This window comes from Larimichthys crocea, chromosome XVIII, assembly GCF_000972845.2.
Source record: "Larimichthys crocea isolate SSNF chromosome XVIII, L_crocea_2.0, whole genome shotgun sequence".
Classification (NCBI taxonomy): domain Eukaryota; kingdom Metazoa; phylum Chordata; class Actinopteri; family Sciaenidae; genus Larimichthys; species Larimichthys crocea.
This window is the reverse complement of record NC_040028.1, coordinates 13,452,182-13,465,776: the sequence shown is the minus strand read 5'-3', so window position 1 is coordinate 13,465,776 and position 13,595 is coordinate 13,452,182. Positions and strand designations below refer to the sequence as shown.

At 41.3% G+C, this 13,595-nt stretch overlaps 1 protein-coding gene across 5 annotated transcripts in view; it reads right to left on the bottom strand.

Moving 5' to 3' along the window:
• The window catches only part of tanc1b (tetratricopeptide repeat, ankyrin repeat and coiled-coil containing 1b), a 95,901-nt gene that overhangs the window by 43,032 nt on the left and 39,274 nt on the right, over positions 1-13,595 (bottom strand). For 2 of the 5 annotated variants that reach the window (XM_027290821.1, XM_027290823.1), the window contains exon 4: positions 12,116-12,223. The exons of 1 other annotated variant lie outside the window; for it this stretch is intronic. In XM_027290821.1, coding sequence (XP_027146622.1) covers positions 12,116-12,223 — 108 coding nt within the window. The remainder of the gene's footprint in view (positions 1-12,115; positions 12,224-13,595) is intronic. 2 more of the 5 variants (XM_027290822.1, XM_027290825.1) reach the window with 1 other exon arrangement.

Here is a 13,595-nt window from a genome sequence, read left to right as displayed (position 1 = left end):
AGAGCAAGGGAGTGTGTGAGAGGGAGTGAGTGAGTGAGTGAGTGTGTGAGCATGGTGGGGGTTATGGTGTGTGTGTGTGTGTGTCCGTGAGAGTGTTCTAAGTGTCTGAATACATGTGAATGTCTAGCATTGTTAAAAAGGCAGAGACTGTGTATGTGTGTGTGTGTGTGTGTGTCCTGTAACACGCCTCGAGTGCCAATTCCAGAGCTTTCTGGTTGTTTACAGCTTTCACTCATAGAGCCCCTGAATATCAATGAGTGGACATGGCTCTTTTCTTCAACACAGCTTAAACTGTTTGCTGTCTTCACTCCTCAGTCTTGAGTGCAATTTCCACATTGGGGTGCCATCAACAAAGCAAAGACCACTTGCAATTATTTTACATGTATTAAAAAGCCTCCCAGAAAACATTTAAGACAAAATAAGAAACGTTCATACAGGTAGCATGTAACTCATATGGATGTGGAAGATAAATTAAGTTCCTGAGAGTGAACAGACAGTATGATCGACAGACAGACAGACAGACAGAGAGAGAGAGAGAGACAGGGCAGATGTCCAAGGTACTCTACAAAAGCTTATTATACAGCTCTCTGTCAGCGCCTTTCCCTCCTCTCTCCTTCATTTTCTCCTTTACCCCCTTTCTTCCACAGTTATTAATAATGTTGGCAGTCAATCTGATTAAACACAAACAAGTCCAATGGCACGATGTACTGCCAAGAACCAGCCAAGTCAAAATCAAGCCAGCAGACACACTTTTGGCATGCAAATGCCCATAAACAGATAATGTGCTCTCCCTCATTGTTGTGAATGTAAATACATTATTGCAATTGCTATTCATTTACTCGAAAAGGTCAGGTAATTCTCCAGCCTGTTACAATCATTGAGTCATGTATCATCCGACAGAGACGGCCAGAACAGGAGGAAAGTGGGAAATGTTTAAAAAGTAGTGGTGAGGATCTATAATTCATAACATTAGAAGGAAGATTCCCTTTAGAGAAATCATCAAAAAGCACGCTCTTCATCACTCCATGAGTCAACATCTACATAACAAAATAAACTTTGTGTTATTCCTCTAACATTCTTCTCTTCACTGATTTGACTTCCCAGGCATTTGGGTTTACTTCCCTCCACTTTGAAGGCAGCAGCAAACACACTAAAAACTGATCTCCACTGTCTGTATCTTATTTCAAGTGAAAACACTGGAGGCATTTGCAATTGTGAAATCTAAAAGTATACACTTACTGGATGTCAACTTCTTGTTCTCATGTCAGCTCCTAATACAGCATGCGTCCCTAATGCAATATTACATATAACACGGGTATGTTTAATGATCCTTACTCAGTGAAATGTGGCATTTTTGGCTTTGTTTATTTATGTAAATGTAATTTATTTACTTAAGTGTCCTTGTGGACAACTAGAAATGATAAAACAAGGATTCCTGAACATGAGTGCCATCTGGAAGTCCAGTGCAGATTTGTCACTCATAATATCCACCTGCATTACACTGAAGGTGTATGTCCTGGTACTCCATATGACAAAAAATATAGGACTGTTGTTTTGTTTCCAGTGTTTTTTTTGACCTAACTTATTACTGAACCCGTATTCAGGATTCTACTGTGAAAGATTTCCTTCATCTATGTTTGTGCTTTCAAACTCAAATTGCTTTGTGCTGTCTGGGTATACCTGTAATTGCAATACGCTGTAATTTGGTAGCACATGTTTGACTTGTGCTCTGTCTTAAATGTAATTTGTGGAGGTCCTTGTAGACTTTTGAGGGGGAGCTTCAATTAGATCTTGTCATATTAGAGGTATGAGAGTTGCCTGAACTTTTTCCTTTCAGGTGTATTCATATAATTTTATAGAATTTCCGAGTTGAAGTATAAACGCAAAGTGTGCGAATGAAATGAGAGGAAAGTAATGTAATGTGCAGTCTAATTCATGTCATGCTGTGAATGTAATCAAGAAAAATAACACAAAGCCACAACACTGTTATTTTTGTCTTTATGTTTCTTTCTTTCTGTAATCAAGCGTCACAATAACGTAGATTTCTGTAATATTACAAAGAAAGAATAAGAAGAATGACGGCGGTAGAGTTGATGCACGTAAATCAAACTCAACATTAACCTTGAGTCACTGCAAGTTCCACTCACAACTACTTAAAAGTTAATACACCACAGACACCACTTCTAAAATAATGCATATTTAATTATACAGTGTAGGAAATGTACTTTGCCACTCTCTTGATGAAGGTTAATACTTTCGTGTCATTTGTCCACAGGGAGTCCTTGTCTGTAGCACTGATCCCAGTGCTGCCACTGGTCAGTTATATAGCAAAAATAATGAAGCAAAGTTATGGGTGAGGATAGTATGCAAAGTTAAACCAGCCACTAACCATAGAAGTCAGGGCAGTATTACAGAGCAGTAATCCCAAAATTAAATATGCCCTATTTGGTATAGTGATATCACTGGCACACCATATTTTTTGCATAGTTGTTACTAAGTACACACCACAAGTCATACCTCTCTGCTTTCTTGTCACAAGATCGGTTTCATAACGAGAGCTTTCATTCTCCAAATTCATCTGAAGCTTTCTCTAAATTGGTCAGCATGGGCGGTGAGCCAAAATCTGTAACTGAGTAAGGAGACAAAACGTCCTTATAACTAATACGCTCATTCCAAGCATTGCTCAAGGATGCTCCACGTGTTAATAGGAGTAGCCGAGGATCAAACCACTAACTGTGCAATTAAAAGACAACCCCACTATTCCACCTGAGTTACTTACTGCAGCAGCTTACAGCGTACAGACAGTGTAACTTCCAGCACTCATTTCAACAGCAGGACAGCCTGTTTTATCATTGAAAAGTAGCTGAAGTTTTATCTGAAAACATACAGAGCATGCCTAATCAAGCAGATTGCACATGTGGTGAGAACTAGTTTGCCACTACTTTAAGGTTCAAAGGTTCTTTAATTTCCTTAAAAAAACTTAAAATGCACGCAGCTGGTATAATATAACTACCAGAGTAATTTTGTAAAATGGAAGAATAAACCATGCCAGACATTTATCACAGGATTCTGAACAAAACAGAATCAGCCATGATGGCTTGGCACATGTTAGTCATGTGCCTACGTCCTGCAGCCAAGAACAAAATGTGTTAGACAAGATACTTTTATTGTAAGTAATGCCAGACAAGTACATATCTCTAAGTTGAGACTGTGCAGAATATTTATGTTAACCCTTTGACACATCTACCCACTGGGTTGCCTGGCTTCTAATGTTTGTGTTTGTTTCATGTTCATGCTGCCAGTTACAAAAAAACAAAAACTGCTAGCTGTTTAATTTTGAGAAACTGAATTATTGCATAAGCCTGAAAGGAAACACAACATTAATCAAACAGGCCTAAAGGTTTCACATTGAATATATTAAAGCTCTTATTGAATGCCAACCCACACACAGTGTTGTACCAGCATTATATTTTCTTCAAAAAAATTATTTATATAGGAGGTCATCTGCTCATGTAACCGATGATCTTTCCTCACTCACCACAACACGCACTGACAACATTGGCTCTGAAAATGTTTTGAACGTAAGCGTTCAGTCTTACTTACATCAACATCTTCATTGGATTTTCTGTTATTAAGGTTTGAGGTCCTGTAGATGCTGTTTATGTGCAAATACAGCACACCAATAATTCTGGATTCAGATATGATCTTTGATGAGCGCTCCTTGTAGGTCAATAAGAATTTGAAATACACAATGACACATTGCATGCTTCATCAACTTTTAGTAGACGGGTACAGATAATGGGAATTGGTCCCTGGTCTTTAAGAGGGGCACCTTACACATCACACATTTATGGCTACTGTACAGTAGAGGCAGGCGATGAAGAGTGTTTTTTTATTGTGAGAGTCTGTCAAAGGTATAACCTTTGCTTGGCTTTTACTTCTATAAACATAAATATTGATGTTGATGTCCTGAAAAAGAAGAAGACGACCAAAATAGGTGCAACACAGCTGAAACCTTTAGCTCATAGAGATCAGTGTAAAAAAAAAAAAAAAAAAGTGCAGAGGCGTATTTGTACCTGCTCTGGCTATAATGTAATACAACATATAATCCAATTTGTTTGTTTGCATGCTTCTTCCCTGACAGGACCACTTCATCACTGGTTCCACAAAACCACTTCAACCCACCTGCCCCTGAGGACCAATCATTAGCCCAGGAACTGTTGTAGACCTCTAAGCATCGGACGTAAATACACTCCGACAGACAGAGAGGCTGTCATATGTGACGCACATGGTACTTACAAGTTAAAGCTGAGGCTCATGGGCCACATCAATAACAATATCTTCAGCCAGTGGTATCTCTGCACCAACCGCACAAACTCGGAGAAATCTGTGTGACACTTATGTCTGGCCTACACGTTTAATAATTACACTTATTTGGCTTGTTATGAATGGATTTTGGAGGTATGATTAACTGGGGGGGCGAGTTTCTTTCATGAATGCTATCATTGCCGATTCATCACCTCTTATTTTACTGTCTAACGACAGACAAATATGTCAAAGACATAGTAAACGTGACAGATAGACTAAAGCAGATCTGTTACATCTGTCTATAATTATTGTTTTTTCTTCATTTTCATTCCCAAAAGCTGCTCAAAACAACCTCAGTCTCATTTCATGGCTGGTCAATTATCAGTTATCTGGTAGGAGTTTTGATCCACAGCATCACAGGAGTTGTACTGAGAGAGAAAGGGACACATGTTGCTCTTCCACTTTCCTGTCAGATTTCTCCAAGCTGGTTGTAAATCAAATCAAACCGTATTCTTTAACCTTTGGGCCACCGCAGCTCCTACATTGATCTGCATCTAAAGACTCCAAAGCCTCATTGAAACAATATAACCACTGCTGTCTGTTGTTGGTCTAGTCTTGCCACTGCCACTGATAAACTTACTACCAGTGCTTGCACCCTTCAAGGATTTATTTCTTCTCTCCTTCAATGATTTTCTATGCAACAGAGTACGTGTTTGGACTATTTATGGCGTTAATAGCTATACAGTGCTTTTAGTGCTGACTGGACTTGGTGTTACTATGGTATATGTCTCTCATTCAGTGGCCCTTAAAGCTGTATAAGGGTTGCAGCAGTGTTTGTGTCTTCAAATAAATGGAGAGGAAGGTCAACTAGAACAATATTATGAGATGACGTGTACCAGTGGCATGGTACACTTGAGAAAACCGAGGTCACTTAATAAAATCATGAATCAAATAAACATCCTCTCCTATTGTACAGACTGTATCCCTGGGTTATGTTCTGTGTTTCTTTTGTCATAACAGCTCCTTCAATCTGGGACACATGGACATGAATGAAATACATGAATTATCCACAGGTCATGAACTACACAGGTGTTTCTACAATGGGCGAAGGACTTTCCAATCCATACCAAAGCAGAAAAAAAAGGTCAACATAGTCCAAAGACATAGGGGTCAGTGCGGGGTTTATCAGTTTCTCAAGCTGTCACGCATTCCTGAAAAGGAAAGCATGAAAGAATGCTGCTATGGTTTAGTGATTGAAAATGCTATCAGCAGTGCAGCACTTCTGACTGCAAGTAGTCTACCTGTCTCCCAAGATAACCTGATGGTGGGCTGAATATAAGCCAGACCTGCTAGCCTCGCTCACAGTGTGCAGAGATTAGATCTGCTCTTGTTTCATGTTAATGCTCATTGGCCCGTTTTACCTGAGGCACAGCAGGTTAGTCACACACACATGTATCCACACCAACTGATACTGTAGACATACTGTATCAATGCGTGTGTGCGTTCTTCTCTCTCTCTCCATGACCATATTTTAAAGGGTAAATAACACCCTCAGATTCTGCTAGATCCCTCTCTCCCAGCATATTTTAACAATGCAACAGGAGATGGAGATGGAGGAGACTGACTGAGCACAACTTCGTGTAGCACAGGCAGTGACGTAAAGCTGGTAGTCAGAGCTATCCAGCTGTGAGCAGCTACTGTCAGACTCTTTGTCGGGAAGTGGAAGACATGCGAGTCTGGCACAGGTTTGACAGCCAACTAGAAGAGAGCTACTGTATGAGTACCTGTGTTGCAGCTTGGCTAACGTCTCTACTACGAGAAGCTCCCACGGTGTGTGTCTGTGGTGTGTGTGTCAGTACATAGACTTGGCCCTGCTTTTTGTCACAGTTAATGTTACTGTTTGTCATCCCTAAATATCTTGTTATGCTCTTAATATAGCGCAGTCACTGAAGATGACTCAATCTTCATGTATGATGTGGTTTTTCCACCAGCTCTTATCTGGCTTCTTACCAGTAGCTATGAGTGAGAGGCACACACTGGGGCCACGGTCAGCCAGTGTTCAGCTACGTATATTTGTCACGGCAGCTGACATACAAAATGGACCTTGGAGTCTTGCTTAATTCGTCACGGTTTGGGAGGGGTCACAGAAGTTCACTGAACTGAGCTTTCAAATCCAAGCGGATGCATACATGCTAATTTTAAGCAGTTTTTAAAACACAATAAGTCTGTTTTGTTGGAAAAAAATCACATGTATTACCATCATATGCAACAAGCAAACCAGCTGCAGCTGCCACAGCACAACAAATGACAATTTGCTATTTTATGACATAGTGTTATTGTCCAACAATGCGTCACTGGAACAGTGGAGCACTGTTATAGGTGAACACTTTGCAACAATCTAATAATTGCTGCTTCCAATGAAAACTATTGTGACCAAATAGATTAGTTATATTAGCTAAAATCAGATAAAATACATTCTAGCAGTTACTGGATTATAAACTGATTCACAGCAACACCACCAGAAATTCACATTCAATTATCATTTCTCATGCACAATTTGTAATTTCTCCCCATTTCTCTTATTTATCTAATCAGCTCTGCACAGGTTCTGTGGAGTGTAAAGGCAGAACTGGAAAGCCTTTGTCTAACCTAAAAACAACCCATTACACCGACATCCTGTTTTAATTGTAAGCCTCTGTGTACAAAGAAAAGCTGTTATAGGAGAGTCAGACCATGTAAAATCAGTAAATGGAAGGTCGGTCTAAAGGTGAGCTGTCTTCTGGTTCTCAGGCTGCAGGCTAAGAAGGAAACAGGCTTGATGAAGTGTTATCTATTATGATCCGCCTCTTGTAATTTTGCAGTGGCTAAAATGCCATCCAAGAAACAATGAGTGTGGTCAATCAGCTGCTTTACTCTCCCAGCTCTCATTAACCACTCTCATCTTGATTAACCGCTCCAGTTTATGGATTGGTCCCTTCTGAATGGACCTCACATGACTTCATGACTTGATCTTTGAGAGCAGCACAACCTCTAAACCTGTATGCACAAGTTTATGAATCAGTCAAGAACTAGCATTATTTATTATTCTGTGGCAGTAGGGCAACTTTGTCAGTGCACATAAGGTAAAAAGACTGCATGTATCTGGATGGAGGGTAGTTGTAAAGCAAAAGAGCTCTTTGCACAGTATCTAATTAGTCTTAATCTCAAAAAGATCTTGTTATCTGCTGGCTTGAGGAAGTTTATGAGCGAGTTTGAAGAAGAAGTGAAGACTGAAGACGGAAGGAGGAGGAGCAGAAGAAGGGTGTAGGAGGAGGCTGAACTCCTGTGAACAGACTGGCTCCACGGAGATGTTTTGGCCCTTTTCCTGACGAGAAAACAATCCAGCCGGTGCTCATTAGCAGCTGGAGTTTCATTACCACAACAGTGGAGCTGTTTAATGAACCCTCAATGAGAACATGCATCCTGCTTCCCCATTTAAGTTCAGAGGTACGAGGTGACGTGCCCCCCGAAAACACGTTGAGCACTATTATTGCACATTCCAACACGACCACAAATGTCCTTTGCTGCGAGCACAGATGGAGCATCCAATGAGACATTACAGCACGCTGAGGTGAGACTGTTGATGATAAGGAAAATGAGATCTGGAGGTTGGGGAATGGATGTCAAGGTGATAGAAAAGTCATTTTTTATGCGAAAATGGCAGCAAATGCTGTTTTCAGCCTCTCGAATATGGCAGTTTCCTGCTTTCCCTGCTGTTTTATACATTTGAACTGAATACCTTTAAGTTTTGGACTCACAAAACAAGACATTTAAAGCGTCACCACAGACTTTAAGACACTGGGATTGACATGTTGTCACATTTTATAGACCAAACAAAGATTTATCAATAATGAAACTAATCATTAGTCACAGTGCTAATCATGGTTTTGACTGACATCTCAGCCACCATACTCTAGCTGGTATTATTGTTTTTCTAACTGTAGATAGGCATGGCATTTCATTAACCATATGACAAACAGAGCCAAAGCGTGTTCATGCAGTGATTCACCCCCGTGGGGCACAGTAGCTGTGCTGTAAGGATCCTCAAGAGATGAGCAGCACAGATTAATGAAGCTTCATCATTAAACAAGGGAAAAGACAGATCATGTACAAAGTTTCAGCTTCGAGCTGTTGATTAAAAAGAGGGAATATATGCCACAGAAAAGTACCACTCTGTTTCGGAAAAAAAGAAAATCACAGCCCATTCACTAAGTCACTGCTTTCCTAAATGGCAAATCGTGAATAAGGGCTAAGTATTATCATGGGTTCTGTCAGGCTTGAGTCTTTATAAATCGCACAATATACAGCCAGTTTGTAAAACTGCTTTATGCATAATCCATGACTCATAATGTTAGTTCTTTAGTCTTTCTTTAGTTCTTCCTCACATCTCTCTTTCTAGGTTTTTTCAATACAGCATCATGCCAAAAAAAAGAATAATTGGACATTATCTGTCATGTTTTAGGAATTGGAAAATGAGAAAAGAAGTCACCAGTGACACCATGGTTTCCTACATTTGCAAACCATTTGTTGCATGCAGCCTGCCAGTATTCAAGTTCTGTATTCTGCCATGGCTAGGCCTCTTTTTTAAGCCCTATATAGTGCCAAAATGACACATTTAACAGATAAAGATGCCTACATTTAGAAACATTTTCACTTATTTCCCAATTTAACAGTAACAGTAATAGAGTGCAAAGGAAGACACGGCTTCCGAAAGGTGTTAACAAATTAGCAACACACATTGTTAGTTGTAAAGACAATGAAAGGTCAGATTGCTACAAGTATAGTCACTGTAGAGTTGTGAAAGCAATGCTAAAGCCTGACATTTCAAGTGGAGCAAATTCACAGAATACTTGACGATATAAGTTGGGCTGTAGTTTTAGCACTGACAACATAATCAGTACATGAACAAACAGGTGTTAAGTGGTTGGACCAGAGGGTGTTGAGGGTGGGGGTGTGTGACAGAGAGAGACATAATTGTGACTTCAGTCTTGATTGACAGAGACAGAGCTCTGACCACAGCTGAAACAATTTTGACAGGCAGTCTGTTGGCCGCCTGTCGTACCCACATACACAAACAAACATAAATGTACTTGCGGACACATAGACAAAATAAAAATACACATGCACAAGAAACTCTACCCTTCCTCAAAGAGAGAGTTGTGTGAGGTTCCTCCACTGCAGGTCAAACGCACGTTTCCTTTCTTAGCCTACAGTTCGTCCTGCTTCTCCACAACGCTGACCCAACAGACGAACAAATGAATATTGATGTGGAGCATGAATTTAGGCCACTGTCCCCTCCCTTCAACAAAAAGCCTCTTTACAGCTCCTAAAGACCTCACTTTATTTGGGGCCTAAATGTCACAGAGCTCTCATGCTGCAAAACTTCCAAAGGATTTTCCCGACTCGGATTCTTCCAGCACCGTATCAAAATTCCAGGCTGACGCTGACCTTGTTCCAAAAGCTGCAATGTCAAACAAACATCTCATCCTGTCTCAGTTCGCCAGAGAAGCCAGCGCTGTTTACCCTCTCTGAATTAGGACAGAAAGCAAGCTGAAAGATGCTCCCTTTATTGACTAAAGGATATGTCCTTGTCACCTGCGACCTGTGACGCACATTAATACAAATTAATCCAAGTCGATGTAATGGGCCTGCGCCAAAACTCCAGGCACTAGTGGAACTTCAAATGAAAAGCAAATCCTGTATGTATGTGTGAATTTGTCCACATGGGAGAGAAAAGGAGAGGCATGACATGGGTAGCTGCTCTCAAAAGCTTGTCAGCTGTACAAGGGCCTCATCCTCATACAGCTGGGCTATCACAATTAACCATCATTAGTGTAGAATTTATACGGCGCATAATTGAACATAATTAGTTGAGTAAGTTGGTTCATTCCTGTAGTTTCTCAGCAGTAAACTTCTTCTGTTAGCTATGGCTAGACAGTTTCTTCTGGCCTGTCTATATTTATTGAATAACTGTATAGGGCAGCAATAAAGGCCACTGCTATTTGACCTTAAAACCAGACAGTTCTGTGAGAGCCGAGTCAATATTTGATGACATGTACGTACAAATCAATGACAAAGCTAAAAACTACTTAACAAACATTTTCTAAAAGCATGGAGACTGACTTTTGCTATTGTTTATACAACAGTCATGAGCAATAAAAATGTCAGGCTGAAGACAATTATGCTAGAGACTGCAACGTCATTTCTTATTTCTCATAAATTGACCAGACCTGTAGCTGTTCTCTCCATCAGCAGGAGTACACCAGAAGAATAACAACACGACTCAAAATTCAATTTTTAATTTCAGCTTCTTTTTTTTTTGGGTTCTGGATCTCTCCATTTGGTGGCAGCAAAAAAAGATTCTCTGGAGGCTCGGTCAATAGATCTGTCACATACTTGTGAGATAGTTACACTTGTTACATAGCCTGTAGGGTAATTTCAGCCAAGAGTGAAATTAGAAATGAGGCAGGCACTGAGCACACAAGGTCTGTCAACACGAGCCTGTTCTGTAAACACAAGTAGTTTGGTTAACATCAAGTACACTCACCTTGAGCATTATATTTTTTTTCCCCTTTCTCCGTGTTGGCAAGCAAGAAGTAAGAGGGAAAGGTTGTTTCTAAGACGGCACAGGCACGTGAATGTGTCTGTTTATGTACATGTGGTTCAAGGGGGATTTCAGGTCCACAGAGGGATGGGGTGGGGGGGTGCATGGGGAATAGCAAGGTGCTGAGTGATGGTATTCGTGCAACCTGCAGTAGCTTCTGCATTTATACTAACCTGCTCCAAAAATCCAAACCAGGTCACTCAAAACTTACAGTAGTATACAGATCATAAAATTAGTTTCCTAACGATGCCAGTGTACCAGCTGTCATGAGATAACATTTATCTGGCGTCCGCTATCTGCCCGGTAGCCCACTCTAAAGCCAAAACACTGCTCTGTACCAGCTGAATGTCAGACACACCCTCATGCCTTGGTATGCAACAGTCAACAGTGACTGGGCTGCGCTGGGGTTACTACTGTCTGCGTATGTGAGCCATGCACAATCAGAGGGTACTACTTTCTGTGTTTGTCTTTTTTTTCTAAAGATAACGCATCCTACAACTTAAGCCTATGGCAGGAATCTGAGCCTGCCCTGCTCTGCTGGAAATCAAAACAGAGCACTTAGTGGGACATTACCCCTACACACACACACACACACACACACACAATGCCCAAAATAGGGAGAGAATAGGCAGCAATAACACTAAAAACACACACCTCACAGAAACATGAAAAAACTCCAAAACACACACGTATACATGCCCAATTACTGAGATATTTGAGGTCTTGTCTTCATTACATTCCCATGAAACGAATCCAGTGCTTTCGGTCAGACAATGTATCCCCCCACACACGGACGGAAAACTGACTCCTCTGTAATCTAAACACATGCTTAAAAATAAACACGGCACTATTGTGTGTTTGTATAAAGAGGCTACATGAAGGAGAGCTGCTCAAACGCACTGGCACTCACACATGGACCACTCATGCAGGAACTGATGCTACCCCTGAAATTACGGAGACCTATCCCTGACCCCGTGTTACACGCTGACGATATTTTATAGAACACAAACCACGCATACAGCTATGACGGCTGATCACGGTATGAAGGGAAAAAGTTGTGAATTCGAGCTGACAACACATGTTTGGCACTCTGAAGCTAGTTTCTAATCTCTCCAAGCGGACACAAACACACAAGTGAACGGAAAGCAGAAAAAAAAAACTCACCATTGTGTGAGGACTCCTTGTTGTCGGCCACCTTCCTCAGCGCTGAAACGATGGCATCAGAAGGAACGCGAGGACTCTCCACATATTTGGGCTTCCTGACTGGACCTGCTAGCATGAACCGAAGACACGGGGAGAATGAGAGACAGAGGGGAGTGTGTGGTAGACACACAGACAGGGGGAGAGAGAGAGAGAGAGAGAGTGAGTGAGAGAGGGGAAAGGAAATGCAAAGGAGAGAATGAGAGAAACAGAGAGAGAGAGAGAGAGAGAGAGAGTTCTCGCTGGATTAACGTGTTCCAGATGGGACTAGAGATGAGAGGCGGTGGTGTCTTAGTCGGACAGGCTTGGCTGCACTCCGTAGCTCACATAAACTCTCTCTCTCTCTCTCACTCACTCTCACACTCTCTCAGACAGCTCCCTGCACTGATAGAGAAGCTCCAGTCTGTCTGACAACCCCAGAATATCGTCTACATGGGTAAAGACTCCCAGTAAAACACAGCTAGCCGGCTCTGGGAATGTAAACTACAGCAGGAAACCACAACAATTAGCCTCTTCGTGAACTTCAAAAAATGAGTGTTCAAACGCATACATGCACAAAGCTTGTTTTCTGCGTATTGGATCCGTAAGCATTTCACTGTTAAGTATTCCCCCTAAAGGACACATATGGGAAGATTAAGGTCCAGGTGTCCTGGAGCAAGTCAGATGACGTATCTGGGACAGCGGTACCATCCTCTGAAGACTGTCTTTGTCTTTAGTGAGGAGTTTGAGGTTAGCTGGCTGCTCTGTTCCCGCTGCTCACACCGTGACAGAATTAGAAAATCCCACAGCTCCGCACAGAATGCTTATTCACTGTGCTGAACTTTAAGATAAATTATGTTCACCCATCTAGAGACACAGCTCGTTTAGTGACATTTTCATTTTTGCGTATGCAAAAAGATTTCCCCCTGTTGTCTATAACATATTCTGTACAAACCTCCTTTTAATCTGCCCTAAATAGACGTAAAACAAGGTTCTTACTTGGAGTGGTAGCAAAAGGCCTACTAATCTTTCCTAAGAGTGGCAATATAATTGTTTATACATGCAGGAGATCCAGCAAAGACACTAGACTAAATACTAAGCATGGAACAAACATCTCCCAAGCAACTAGCGGCACACATTTCCAAATCATCTACTTCTATCCCACAGTTTCTTGTGTAAGAAAGAAATACATTCAGCCCAGGCACAAAAGCAAATGTGAAACTGTAAAAAATAATCTAAAAAAGCAGGGAGTGAATGTATAATTTAGATCCATAAATCCTGGGAATGGGCAACAGCACGCCTCCCCTTGCACCACCTTCTCCATGCTACTCCAACCTTGACCTACTGTAACCCAATCCCAACCTCCTCCTTCTCCTCCTCCTCTGGACTCCTGTTATCAGATGACTGTATGTGTAACCTCAGTCATAACATAAAGATTAGATGGCAGAGCAGAGATAGCCATTTC